The 15,443-nt window shown below is 31.6% G+C and overlaps 1 protein-coding gene across 1 annotated transcript; it reads left to right on the top strand.

Annotated features, from left to right (window-relative positions):
- Positions 1-13,416: 13,416 nt before the first annotated feature.
- On the top strand, positions 13,417-14,180 carry LOC125834409 (ethylene-responsive transcription factor ERF025-like). Its single transcript, XM_049513552.1, has one exon. The coding sequence runs from the start codon at positions 13,468-13,470 to the stop codon at positions 14,041-14,043; it is 576 nt and encodes a 191-aa protein (XP_049369509.1). The 5' UTR covers positions 13,417-13,467; the 3' UTR covers positions 14,044-14,180.
- The last annotated feature ends 1,263 nt before the right edge of the window (positions 14,181-15,443 follow it).

Below are 15,443 nucleotides of genomic sequence, written 5' to 3'. Positions count from 1 at the left end.
TCCCCTTTCAACTCGCATTGCTTTGGTATTAACTTTCGCAATACTTGGATTGCTGGCTACCCATATGAGAATTTACCCACGACTGCATACTGTAAATTTTCATTGATGATCATCTGTTCTACCTCTTCGTCCTCCCAAACTATCCTTGGTTCACCATGCAGGTATGCAATTTGTTTCATCGGGACAGGTTTGTGCGGTGGACTCTTGGGCTTAATGGTATTGGCGTATGATGTTGTTGATGGTTGTCCTAGATTATTGATGACTCCTTGTGGCGTTGGTGCAACCTCCACAGGTGGAGGCTACCCAACGGCCGCCGTGGCCATAAGTTCTAACGAGATTAGGCAAAAGTAGGGTTTTAGTTCGGTAGGGTAGAGAGCTTTTTATTTCGCTTGATTTTTTTTGGATAATTTAAACTAAATAAATAAAAATACTCAACAAACGTTTTCATGATAACTATTTAAAATTATTTCTTGGTTTAAAGAATACTAATTATGAAATGAACCCCGATTCTCACTCTTTTCATTTATTAAGACAAAATATTCCTTATTGAAAGGATTATCAAATACTGAAAAAATACTTGCCGAAATAAATTGATCAAACACAAATGACCGTTCTCCAAAAAGTATTTATCTAAAAAGTTATTTTAACAAAAATGCTTTTCAAATAAGAAATTTTAATTCGGATCCTCGTGTTAATAAACAGGATGATTCCTTCTTATATTTTGCTCTCGATAAGATTTGATTCGAGTCTTGCTCGACTTCTGTTGGTCAAAAATTTGTGTTACTGTAAAATTAAAAATGAAGAGGCTAAAGTAATTTATATATAGGAGCTAAATTTGCAACACCCTTTTTGTATCGAACCTCCTTAATTCTCTGCTTTAATCTTATCACATTTCATGCATTAGCAAAAAATAATAATAATTAAAAATCAATTCTAACAAGTTTAAAATGAAAACAACGACGAATTTCAATCAAATCTAAAAGTATCTTCTTTCCTCTTTTTTTTTTTGTCATTTCTGACATAATTTTTGTCAAATGCTTATCTTTTTATTCAACAAAAAATAGATTTTTTTTTCTCTCAAACGTAATTTACAAGATTTTAACTTTTTTTTACGTTATATGTTTACAATAATTTACAAAAGATGATCTGAAGTTTTTTCTAATTCCAATTTTTTAGAGATTATCTCAAGTTCGTGTTTTGTATCTTCTATATATTTTTTATTAAGGATATTCATGATTTCATTTGACTAAATTTATAAATAAAATTAAAATTAATCAAAAAGAAATTAGAAAATATAATTAAAAGTGATGATATCAATGAGGAGTCAAAATTAGTTGAAGATGAAAATTTTCTTACCAAAGTTGGTGAGTTTTTTTTGTTTTTTTTTTAAAAAAAAACTATGATTAAGATGCTTGTTAAATTTAATTTAATTTAATTTAATTTAGACCTTCAAAAATTTTAATATGACATGTGTCACTCATCTAAATATACACTTGAAGAAATGGAGAGGTGAAAGGAGATGAGCCAAGCCCTTTCTTTTAAGTCTTGAATCCTCCTAATCGATTAAATCTATTGCGCAATTTGTGGAATAAAACACTTAAGGGGTTGTTCGGTACGAGGGTTGGGATATCCCATGATGGATAAATAATTTTGTTACTAATTAATATACCTAACCAAACATGAAATACAATAATATTACATTTTTCGAAATTGTTATCCCTTATCTCTTATATCAAATCATCTTTTAATGTTGGCAATGACTATTCATACGAAGACTTCTTGTCCTCATTATATATAAATCCATCATACCTAAGTGAAAGAGGACTTGTTCATGCCACTTAGCTAGAGAAAATTCAATATGATGAACACAATAATAGATCAAGTAAACAAATGAAAAAGAATAGATGCAAAATAGATATACAGACTCATAAATTTGAGTAGATACCAGGACACACTTTCAAAATATAAATGCCATTTTCAATTTTAATAGGCAATTAACTATTTTTAATCAAACATATACAGGACATCTTTGAATATACAATATATATGTGGCTAAGAAAATAATAATTTAACTCATCATATTTATAGAGGAAAATCGATGAAACAATAAATTAGAGTTAAGAAGGAAAAATGAAGAAGATCCGCACTAAAGAAAGATAGAAAATGTCCTATATATATGCCTGAATCTGTTTTTGTTAGCCATGTTTTTCATTCTAGATCTGTTGTGCTCTGACTTAATGAAACCTCAACAAATGAGTTTCAAATTCCATGGGAATCAAGCATTTATATGCTTCTTCTTCTACAACCTCACCAAACAAAGAATATCATGAGTAGGGGATTATATTCCTTAAAGAGCCTCATATAGGCTGTTTTGTGTATATGGCTGAATGAAAAGTGGTGTTGTACCACCATTTAGTTATTTTCAACCTGAATCCTTTAGACTACAAGGTCTATTTTCATACCTATGTATTGTTAACCCCGGCCACCGCATATCTCATAAAACAAAATTATATCATCTACATGCAAATAGCATACATCATGACACCCTCTCCTTAGGTATGCCACACTAGTTCATCAGTACCAAAACAAATAGAAATGGACTAAGAGATGATCCTTGGTATAACCCCATCACGAATAGAAAGGTATCTAAGTCTCTCCCAAGTATCCTCACTTGGGTTTTGGTTCCATCATGTATATCCTTAATTGCCCTAATATAAGCTACACATACGTCTTAAGCCTCCAAAACATCTCCATAGAAACCACCCCAAGGACTTTTTCGTAAGTTTTCAGGTCAATGAACATTATATGTAAGTCTCTCTTCCTCTTCTTAAGTTGATCCATTAATTATCTCCTTATTAGATGTATGGTTTTTGTAGTTAAACACCCTAGCAATAATTCAAATTGGTTCGTGGTGATAGACACACCCTCATCATCCTCATCTCCATCACCCTTTCCTAAACTTTCATAGTGTGACTTACCAGTTTGATACCCCTATAATTTGTTACAATACTACTTATCACCCTTGTTCTTTCATTGTACTTCACATCTATTCTTTAGGCATTATTTATGTGCTAAATGATCTCGCCAGGCCGAGACGCCCTCTCCCTTCTCATCTTTCGGCTAACCTACATAAAATTAGCATCCCTACAATATCCAAAATTTCAACGACTCTCGAAGTACTCTAAATCACCTAACAAAATAATAATTACTCTTAACCGTTGTTGTTGTTGTTGTTGTTCTTATTATTATTATTATTATTATTATTATTATTATTATTATTATTATTACAACGTTACAGGATCACTAACCTGGCGGTGGTCCGCCCAGTCATAGATCAAGCAAGTCAATATTCTTAGAGGTAGTCCAACTACATAAGAATCGAAATATACAAGAATTTTAACATAGTTTCTCAGACTGCATGGTTTAATTATTTTACCCAAGCAAAGGGCCTGTCAAGAAGCTAATACATACTTTTATTAAGCCCATGTGTCTGATAGTTCTAACCGGGTATGAGGCGCCCTACTTATCAAACTCAATTTCGAGCTAAAAACCACGGCTCATCAAACGGAGTCATAAAGACAAAGCCAATAAAAGTAGTACTAGATTTGACTGTACCTCAATCTCAGAACCAAGTCGAGAAGTCATACTAAAATTCTTCTATATTTAAATAAAGCTTAGATCTGTTCATGGTCTATATAAAAGAGAAGTTAGTTATCCGGCATAGATATAATTTCTTAGCCGGACATAGTCACGGGTTAACTCAAAAATAAAAACTGAAAATAAAAGGAAGTACCTTGTAGCAAACAACACACTTTACTATTCCTCCGGCCAAAGTCCGGTAAGCTTACAATACTTGAAAATATTTTACAAGTGGGGAGAGAGAAAGTAGAAAGAAGGAGAGAGGGTTTCTAAAACCTCCTCTCAATAAGAGAAAAATAAACCTATTTATAGAAAAAAGAAAGCATCTTTGTACAGGATACTGTGCCCCTAACTGGGTCCTGGTAACAGTGTATCTACTATTGGTGAACAGTGTTGCTACAGTAGCGCGGGCCCGCTACCGACGCGCATAAGCTTTACACTTTGTCCTTTAGTTTTGCCAAAAAATCTTCGGCTTTCTTCAGTGCATCCACTGGACTTTCTTCTTCATATTGTTGGGCTTCGTGCATATCTTCACTTGTTTCACTACACATTGAAGAATCTAATTTTGCGTAATGACTTATATTTAGAAGAATCTTCTTCTTGACTTCCTCTAGATATCTCATAATCATTTCATTTTGTTCTCCTTCATCATGATTAGAAATTTTTCTAGCCATATGTTTTACGGAGGTTGAGTCATCAGTCATAATTCCTTTATTAGGAATTGATTTATAATCGTGTATGGTTTTCGTAATTAAATCCAGCAGTTCTTGTCCGTATATGGACTTTGTTTGAGGATCTTTCTTCATCAACTTGTCCTAAAAATTATTATAATAAGTTCTGTATAGGCAAGGGATTTGTTCCTCAGTGAAATCTACTTCCGGAACCCATTTATGAATCCATGGAATAGAGAATTCTATAAAAAAAATATATATGTTCAATTTGTTGAAAATAACAAATATGTTCTTGATGATATAACTTGTTGAGATCTGGGGAAACCTTGACCCACTCTTTGTATAACTTGAGAAATGGTTCGGGCAATATTTTTATTGTTGGCCCGTGGTATGACCACCAGTTTAAAAATCAATTTGGTATAGGATTCGCAAATATCTTGGTATATACTTCTATAAACCAAGTATGTTTATGCCTCTCATTGTTATAACAAAAAACTTTATTAAATGCCTGAATATAATCCCAATAGGTAAAGCTTACCATGACTTTGTTTAGACTGAATTATCTTTCAGTCATTGAGGAAATACCCCAATCTTCAATATGAATGACGTGTTTTATAATCATTTTAGAGAAGTTATAAACATTCTCACTTGTATTATATCCTGAAAAATGTTGAAATTTAATACCTATGCTTATCAGCAGAGTCTCAGAATATTTTCGAGTTTTGTATGACTCACCCGGGAAATAAAGCCCATTAACTAAATACCTTTGGAATATCTTCCAAGGTTCTTCTCTTCTCTGTATGTCAGAGTTTTCTAAGAGAAATATCATTTCTCTTTTTTCTACCTTTTCATATGTTTTGATATCATCAACTTCTTCTTTGGCGATTGAAGCAAAAGATTCACCTTGCTTTTGAGTTAGAAACTCCTGCAGTTTAGCATATAATTGATCACTTTCTGGAATATCTTCCAGATGTATTAATGATGAAGCTTTTTCTTGTGCTCTAGAGTTTAAGTTATATAAACTCATTCCTCCCTTTTGTATAATTGGAGTACTAGATGATGAAGATCCGTATGATGATCTTGATGAACTTGGGGATGATCTTCCCCTTCCGTGAGTATAACTGCCTTTTTCTCTAGCCTTGGTTATCCAAGGAGGATCCATCGTGCAAACATAACATTTAGTTTTAATCATTCAATAGGTTATATTTCTAATCATTCAAGAGGTTATAAACTTCATCACAATAAAATCTTTCATAAAACTCTTGGTCAATCATGTAATTATTGACGATATCAATCACCATTCCGTCTATAATTTTCCATAATATGAGTTCCTTTAAATCTCTATTAAGAGGATTTGCCTTCAAAATCGTAACCAAATCTTTATCAGAAAAGAAGTCAAGAAAACTCATCAGAAGAAAGATATTCTCTTGATAAGAAGTCTGGGAGGGAATTATCACTTCCCTTTTTATAATGAATTTCGAAATCAAAAGGGGCTAATTGTGCCTGCCACCTAGCAAAAACTAACTTAGACGCATCATGTTTAAAATCTTTATCAAACATATATTTGACTGACTGAGCATTAGTTTTTATCAAAAAATTTTGATTATATAAATCATCTTGAAATTTTAAAACGCACTTAACGATAGTTAACATTTCATGAGCTACCGTTGCATATTTTTTCTGAGCATCGCTCCATTTTCCTGAATGAAATCGAATAAGATACTCATTTTTATCATGCAAATTAATTTGTTTCAATATACCTCCATACCCAATATTAGACGCATCCGTCTTTACAATCTTTGGCCAAGCAGGATTAGCAAGGGTTAAACAAGGTAAAGATTTAACTCTTTCTTTAATAGTCTTGACAAGATCTGTGAGACTATTAGTCCAAGGATTTTTATGATCTTTTTTTAGCCTGTCATATAACAGAGCTAAATCTCGAGATAAATTCTTGTAGAATGGGGAAATGTAGTTTAAACTTCCCAAAAACCGCTGCAATTGCGTCTTATCTGTAATAATATCAGGGAATTTCGATGCAAATTCAATAGATTGCTGAATAGGAGTCATTTTTCCTTGACAAATCAAATGACCCAAAAATCTAACTTCTTTTTGAAAAAGACTCATTTTAGGTTTAAATATGACCAAACCATTTTGAATAACTATTTTCTTAAAAATGTCTAAATGCTTAATATGCATTTCAAGAGTCTTTGAGTATACCAAAATATCATCAATATAAACTATGATGAAATCCAAATAGGGATTGAAAATATCATTCATTATTTTTTGAAATTCTGAGGGAGCATATTTTAACCCAAAAGGCATTACATTCCATTCGTATTGTCCGAACGAAACATTAAATGTCGTTCTATATGAATGGTCTCTAAATATTTGGATTTGCCAATATCCAGATTTTGAGAAGATATTAGCATCATATAATCAGGTTAATAAATCTTTTTTATTAGGAATAGGATATCTAATCCATTTTAAAAATTTATTTAAAGGTTTATAATTTATAACTAACCTGGGAATACCTCGTTCTTTTTCTGTTGCGTTATTAACATAAAAAGTAGTACACGACCATGGTGATTTGGAAGGCCTTATCAACCCCTTTTGTAATAAATTATCAATTTTTTTTTTGCAGAATTCAACCAATTCGGTATTCATCTGACAAGGACGTGATTTGGTTGGGATATTTTCCTCAGAGAAATCATCCTCATATGGAAGAGTTACAATATGCTTTTTTCGATTCCAAAAGGCACTAGGATGATCAACACAAATATCAATGGCCATTTTTTTAGAAATGAGTTTAATTTTTTCCTGTACTTTAGCAGATTTTAAAGTATCGAATATATTCATACTAAATATCTCAAGTTGTAAATAATCAACATGCTTTTGTTTCATTTCAATTAGAGCATTAATATCTCTAGAAATAGGCTCGGTGATAAAAGTATAACTAATATCTTGTTTTTTATAAGTAGCAGAAAATTCTTTAGCATTTATATTAGTAAAAGGATAAATTGCATTTATAAAAGGAGTTCCTAGAATAATAGGAGGGTATAACTGATTTTTTACTAAGAAAAAGAAGTGAGGAATACAAACTTTATTCTGGCAAATACGAGTATTAGATAATTTATACTTTATATCTAAAGCATGACCAGATGCAGATTTAATCATATGAGTTGTTTTTTCAAAATATTTAGTAGGTACAAGACCTTCTTGAATGCAACTCACATCAGCGCGCACTATCAATCATAGCAATGTTAGTTATAGAAAAAGTATTATCAATTAATATAGTACATTTAACATACCATTTATGAGCTGTAACAATTTGCATCATTCCTAAAACATATTTTGTTTCGGATCAAAATTCAAAGTGTTGGCAAGAATATTTTCTTCATCAGTAGATTCATCAACCTTATTTTTTCTTTTGCTATTAGCAGACTCAATCTGAGTAAGACAGTGATCATAAATAATATGATTTTGTTTAAGAAATTTAATTTCTTCCTTCAAATGTTCAATTTCTCCTTTTAAATCATCAACAGAGGTATCATGAATAACCATGGTTTGTTTAGAAGAGAGTCTATTATGAACTTCAGACAAGGAGTAAGGAGCAGAATAATTAAAATCATCTTTAACCTTTTTATCACTAGGAATACTAGTTGAAGAGTTAGTTTTACTAGCAGCCAATTGAATGATCTTTTCACGAAGAGTATTATCGGTAACTTCTTTTAGAAGTTCTATCACATTGTCTGCAGTGATAGTGAACATATTCATATCTTCAAACTAAGATTGTAGCTTGTAAAATTCATCATGTTCGCAGTGACAAGTATCACCATGACATTTTCAAGCATCATTCGAATCTTGATGAACCTTAGAAGGCTCAGGTTGCTCATCCTCCGTTGCATAACTTGCTTCAGAATCATCATAATCTGATTCGGAACCAGAAGTATATAGAAAACTATAAATCTTCTCTTGAATATCATCATCAAGTTCTAGAGTCTTAAGCTTTTCCAGCTTACAATTTGGAGCTATATGCCCAAATTTTCCACATTTATAACACTTAATCTTATCAAGATTTTGCATTGACCTATTCTTGGTAAATCTATGAGATTTACAATGAGTCCTACGCTCATCTCTTTCTTCTCTAGTCCTTCTTCTAGATCTTTTTTTCTTATGATGAGATCTATGAGATTCTAATTTAGAAGTTTCTCGGTTGGTGCTTTTTGTAGCATCCGGTAAACCGAATTGAGTACAAAAATCTCCTAATTGAGACTTTTCTCTAAGTTTATCCATCTTAAGCTGTCTTGAGAGTTTTAACTCATTGCACAAATTTATGCCTTCTTGCGTACAAGCCCCAATAAGCTTTCCATAAGTAAAATCACTATAGGGAATAATTCCTTGAGGATTTCTAAGAGTCTTTTTTACTCTTTCTGCAAATAAAGAAGGTAAGCCATCAATAAATTTGGCTTTCCAGAATTCTAAACCATTTTCGGGAAGTTCCATGACCCGACTTAAATAAGTGTCTTTATATCATCTAAACTCACCTAAATGTCTACATCTAAGACCATTTAGAAGAGATCTAATGGTTTCATATTGATTGGTAAATCTACCACTAAAATGTTCAAGAATAGTCAAAATAAGTGTATACACAGCGTCTTCTCTATTTTGAACAAGGGCAAAGCCTAAATTATCAACTCCTTCATTTAGTGCCTTAACATTAATAATTGCTGCTCTCGCATCAGAGGACATATAATTATCCTACCATCCTCTTAGTTGACCAGTAAATCCTGCAATAATCATCTTGCAAATGGTCTTGTCAGTGTTACTAACACTTTTGCAGATAGTAGCATACATAAGCATCCTATGAACCATAATCGTCAACTGTCTATCAGTTAACTCATCGAGATTCCATTCATAAATCTCACTTCCACTATAAAAAGTGTTAGTTTGATTCCAATCTCTTTCCTCTATTAAAACATCTTGAGGAGTAGGCCTGGGATAGTAATATGTTTGCATGCTAGGTTTTCTAGCATAAACAGTATTACCACTATTCTTCTTTGGATACCCATGAAGTTTATTAACTTCCATTTCCATTTGAGTTTTGAAATCAAAAGTGGCTTCCATCTCATCTGCAAAATCTTCAGTGAGACTTATCGGTTTCGCACTTGCACCAAATTGAGAAAACTTTTTATCAAGAAGATTTTCAAGGTCGTGCAAAGGTCTAAGAATAAAGTCCTGAATCTCAGGAGGCCTTTGAATATGGACATCAGACTGTTTTGACGAAGAAGCCTGTTCCGAAACTTGTTTCACAGATTTTAGCTTACTATCAATTTGAACAATCAGATTAGACAGGCTATCTAATTTTTTGTCTAGAGAAAAAATATGTTCACCAATAACTTTGACATATAGGCCCAAATAATTATTTTGAGAAATAAGACGATTAATTTCATTTATACTTACTGCGGCGACATCATTATCAATAAATTTATGAAAAGCAGTAAAAGAAATACCAGTATTATTTGGTAAAATAAACGGAGCTTGAGGAGGATAAATGGATTGAATAATATTACCCGATTCATCTTTGTAAGATCGTTCAAGAACGTTGATGAACAAGGGCAAATAAGTGGTTATAAACCAAGGGACAAAAAACATAATATTATTATGTAATCCACAAGTTTCATAAAACTCTTGAGAAATATTATTTAAATCTTCTTAACTATAAGTGTCAAAAAACCAAGTTTTAAACCGGTTCCATTTTTCATTTAAAAATTCGTTTTGAATATATTTTCTTGCCAGTGAACCTGGACTAAAATCAATTTGATGTTCACTCATCATTAAGTATCATTAAGATTAAAATTCATCTAGGATACAGAAGGAATATCTTTATCAGAAATATCAGATGTTTTATCATTCGTTTGAACAATGTTTAATCGAGGATCAATTTTAATTTTTTGTTTTTCTGCAGATATAACTGATGATAAAGTATGTAATGAAGCAGCGCGATTTCTTGCTGGACCGTAACAAGGTTCTATCGGAGAAATATGTTGAATAGCCAGTCTTCTATCATAAGCAAAAGAATGTCTACTATAAGGAACACTTTTTTCATCAAACTGCATACAAATTTTTTCATCGGAATTTTGACTAATATGAGAATATTCAGAATTAGTGACAGCATCGGTCATTTGCTCAGGGGGTATAACAGAATCTAAAATCCAAGTGGTAGGAAAATTAATTTCTTCCCATTTTATAGGTCTTCTAGTAGTGACCTTAGATCTGGCGAAATTAGTTTCTACTAAAATAGTTTGATCAGATGTATCATATAACTTACATCTAGGATTCAAAGTAGCAAGTAATTTATAATAGATTCTATACGACAAGCAAATTAATTCAGATCCAGGTGCATAGTTATAACCATGCGTTTTAACATTCAAGGTTAAAGCATCTAATATATTAGAATCAGTCAAAGATAACTGCAAATTGGGCTGAGCATTAAAATAAACTGGACCATAAGCCACCATGGATTCTATCGAACCCATCAAGGATTGACGAAAATTTAAATTCCTCGCATCTCGTAAAGCAGCTAAAAAAGTCTCTGGTAACCCTTTAAGAGTTAAAGGTTTAAAAGCAATTTGAATCATGTCAATATGCAAAAATTTATACTGAGATTTATATAATTCAATATCACGCTTATTTAATAAACGAATAGTTCGGACGAGTTTAACACCAAGGATTGTTCAGTTGTTTTAATCAACTGTTTATTAGAAATCTTATCAAACCAACCATAATCATAAATGGTTTTTCTATTGACTTTCAGAATAGTCCATTTGTTTAACAAATCAAGATTTTGAGGTATATCTACTTCTTCTAGTCGAGTGCTTTTAATTTTGCTGTTGTTGTTGTTGTTGTTGCTGTTGTTGTTGTTGTTGTTGTTGTTGTTGCTGTTGTTGCTATTGTTGTTGTTGTTGTTGTTGTTGTTGTTGTTGTTGTTGTAGTATGAAGTTTTTAGTTTAAGCACAATTCCTTAAGAAATTTGTTCACTTCTAGACAGAGGCGTTTTTACTAAGTTATTGTTAGTTTAATAATATACAATATAATTTTTTTATTATATAAAAATTCATTTTTCTAACTAAGGATGTAAAAATAAATAAATTAATAACCTGTTAATTATATAAAATAAATTATTAACTTAAAACTAATAAATATAAAAGCTAAAATCACTAGTATATTAATATTACCATATAATATTTGAACAAGACGAGGGAATATTATGTAGGGCCCTCGACTATACCTTCTTATTTAAATCTTTTTTTATTTAACGGAAAAGGGTCAAAATTGCCCCTAAACTATGTGAAATAGATCACTTATACCCTCCATTACATTTTGGGATAAAAAATACCCCCGCCGTTATCTCAAGAGACAACAAATACCCTCAAGAGTTAACACCACAAATTATTAGTGACGTGGCAAGTCACATGGGACTAATCCCTCCACCTAAGCATTGCCAACTAAGATTCACTACAAAAGAACTTGACCTTTAGTGGCAACAAAGTCGCCACAAAATCCCAAAATATTGCCACTAAAGGTTATGAGTGATTTTTAGTGGCGACTAAGGCTGCAACAATCATTCGCTAGTAAAACCTATTTTTTCAACCAAAAAAATATGATAATTAATTTTCGATTGCAACCTAATTTTCTAAAATAAATACTTGCAATATCAATATTAAAACATCCAATATTATTACGAAAAATCATCAAAATTACTTCTCGATTCAAATCTCCTACTATATAATACATCATTGTACATTTTATACATTTACATATGACATAAAAATAAAACATACAGTGTCTTAAAACTCCTACTTAATCGATATCATTTTTGGTTTTTTAAAAACAATGAAGAAAAGAACACAAAATTAGAATTTAATGTTAAAAACTTTTAGTGACGATTTTATGGGCTTTTGTGGCGACTGTTGTCACCGCTAAAGGTCAAGTTCTTTTCTAATGAATCCTAGTTGGCAACACTTAGGTGGAAGGATTAGTCCCACGTGGCTTGCCACGTCAATAAAAATTTGGGGTGTTAACTGTTGAGGGTGTTTGTGGTCTCTTGAAATAACGGCGAGGGTATTTTTGATCCCAAAATATAACGAAGAATATAAGTGATCTATTTCACATAGTTCAGGGGCAATTTTGATCCTTTTCCGTTTATTTAAATTAAGACCCTACGTTGAAAATAGTCAAGCAAAGAAAGACCTAGATAAAAATTTGAGAACATTAATAAACGTATCTACTCATAAAGTGTCTATAACGTGTCTACTTGCTCTCTCTTTACTATCATTGGCTCAAAAAATTCTGACGACTAGTATAACAGTAAAGGACTCACCCACTTTGTTTTCCTACATAACTTTAAAAATCAGTTTTTAATTATAAAATTTTTAAATTCATTTAATGTTGGATTCCGAATTTTAAAAAATAGCTCATAATCAGTTTTCCAAATAAAATGTTATTTTCTCTCCTTTGCAAAAAGTATACCAAAAAATAAATTTATCTTCTTCAACTTCAATTTTTTTTAAAATGGAAATATAATAAGATGTTATTAAAAATTCTCATATCAGTAGAGAGATGAAATATTGATCTCCTTATATGAACTTAAACAAATCTCTCCTCATGATCTAATTTTTGAGATTGAATTAGACTTAAGTGTCAAAAAAAAAACTCTTATTTGTATTACCAAACACAATTAGTCAATTTTTAAAATATCATTTACTATTTTAAAAACAAAAATTATTTTTTAAAAAAAAAATTCACAATAAAACGTGAACCACCCAGGGCCTACTAGAAATTGAAAGGCTTCGATTGTTTGCACCTGATGCGACATTGGGTGTATTATAAATAGAGTAATCTGAGCATTTAACAGCTAAGTTATGAGCTTGCCCCAATTACGTGTGCGTTCCACATGTCAAAAAACAATTCCATTTTTGGGGTGTTTATTTTATACTCCTAATAACAAATAACTAAGCCACGACTTTCCCACGCTTACAATTCATCCTTAAAATAGCCCAATTTCTCTTTCACAATCTTCAATATCTATCCAAAAAAAAAAAAAAAAAAGCTACCTAAGTCAGTCAGTGTCAGTGTCAGTGCCACTTTGATCTATTGCATGGCTGATTATCCTTTTAACGTTTCCCCAAATGACAATTCTCCTCCTTTAGAAAACCTTTCACCCACTGGGGGCACCTTATTATCACCTCGTAGGCATCCGAATTTCAGAGGAATTCGACAGAGGAATGGGAAATGGGTCTCCGAAATTCGTGAGCCTCGAAAGACTACACGTATATGGTTAGGAACTTTCCCCAATCCCGAAATGGCAGCTGTCGCTTATGACGTTGCAGCTTTGGCATTAAAAGGCCCTGATGCCCAATTAAACTTTCCTGATTGTGCATACTCGTACCCTATCCCTGCTTCTCTGTCAGCCGCAGATATTCGTGCTGCAGCTGCAAATGCTGCTGCTGCTAGAGCACCTCCTTTGTCAGAAATCAGTACAGCTGGAGGTACTGCAGCAGCAGCGGGAGGTGGGCAAGAGTTTGTGGATGAAGAAGAGATATTTGGAATGCCGAAATTGCTGGATGATATGGCAGAGGCAATGCTTGTTAGCCCGCCAAGGATGCATCAATCAACTTATTACGATGAATCACCTGAAAACTCTGATGCGGATAGTCTTTGGAGTTACCCATAAAAGTATGAGTAAAATATGGCCCCCCCTTGTGTACAGTCCAGAAACTAGAATAACGGAACCACTATTTATAGTTAGTGGGGTTTGCATTATGTTTTTGTTTGTTATGGTGTTTTTACCAAATAGTCCTTTCAGCAGTAGTTTCTAGAAAGGACATGTCATTGGATTTCAAGAAACAGTATGTGTTTTAGAAGAAGAAGAAGCAAGAAGTTACTTTACTTTTATTGAAAACAATGAATTTGACTTTCTAAAAAAAATCATTTTTTTTTAACAAGTCAAAGAAAATTGTTTTCATGTTTTGAGTAACATATACACCCCATATATTTGTTGGTGTGTGGACTCTCTATATAGGTGAGAAGTCTTTTTTTCTTGTGATAATAAGGGCTAATTAGAATCATTTTGTCTTCTAAGTTCCAACCCAGAGATTTAATTATATGGGGTCAAGGAGAGCTTGTTCTGAAGGTTTGACTATGTGTAGTAATAATATATTGTATGTATGTGTCAGAATGCCCAGTCCTACTCGTTTTTTGACATATATGTATTAATGAATGAAAATGATAGATTATGTTACTCTATTGTTTCCATTTATATAATTCACTCCTTTTTTAGCTAGTGCTAAAAATAATGATATATTTTTATATTTCATAACAAATATTCATCGGTTATTGTAGATAGCAAGTTTTAAAAATATTTTTTCTTTAAATTTTGTGTTGAGTTAAACTACATCACATAAAATGAGAGTCAGAAAGTATTACATTTTGTGTTGATAGTTGGCTTAATAACCAACGTTATTAAGCATATTTGGTAAACGCATTTGACTAAACATCAAATTAAAATTATATATATTCTCTTATTTATTTTCTTCGTTTACTTTTATTTGTTCAGTATTTTAAATTTATACTTATATTTTTATTTGTTACTTTTAACTTATCAAGAAAAGATAAATAAATAAAATAAAGAAAATATGAATTTTGTTAAGTACCAAATATATATATAAATTAAAATATGAAAGTTATCCTTTAGATGAATAGGGGCTAAAATTTCACTTGTCTTTATTATAATTTTTTCACTATTTATAAAAGCATCGAATAATAAATTATATTGGTGTGTAGGATAATACACGAAATTAATTGGTAGTTCAATCAAGGATTCACAAGCTTAATAAAGAGAACTCTTCGTACTCAAAGTTATTTTGGGTTTCATCATTCTACGATTAAGAATTTTCTTATGAGACTCACTACCAAATTCCTATACCTTTTTAAATTCATTATTGGTATATATGTTAATCATTTATCATTAGTTGTTATAAACTTTTTCTTTATATTTCTATTATCAGATCAATTTAATACATATTTTCATAAAATACATATAAAAATTTGATTGTGCCTATTTAAGAGTGACTA

Source organism: Solanum verrucosum, unplaced genomic scaffold (assembly GCF_900185275.1).
Source record: "Solanum verrucosum unplaced genomic scaffold, falcon-dt-bn FXZP01000279.1, whole genome shotgun sequence".
NCBI classification, from domain to species: Eukaryota; Viridiplantae; Streptophyta; class Magnoliopsida; order Solanales; family Solanaceae; genus Solanum; species Solanum verrucosum.
Note: the sequence above shows the minus strand (reverse complement) of the source record. Positions and strands in the feature narration are given on the sequence as shown.

Coding starts and splice junctions, on each gene's coding strand:
- LOC125834409 (XM_049513552.1), top strand. CDS start 13,468: ATGGCTGATTATCCTTTTAACGTTTCCCCAAATGACAATTCTCCTCCT.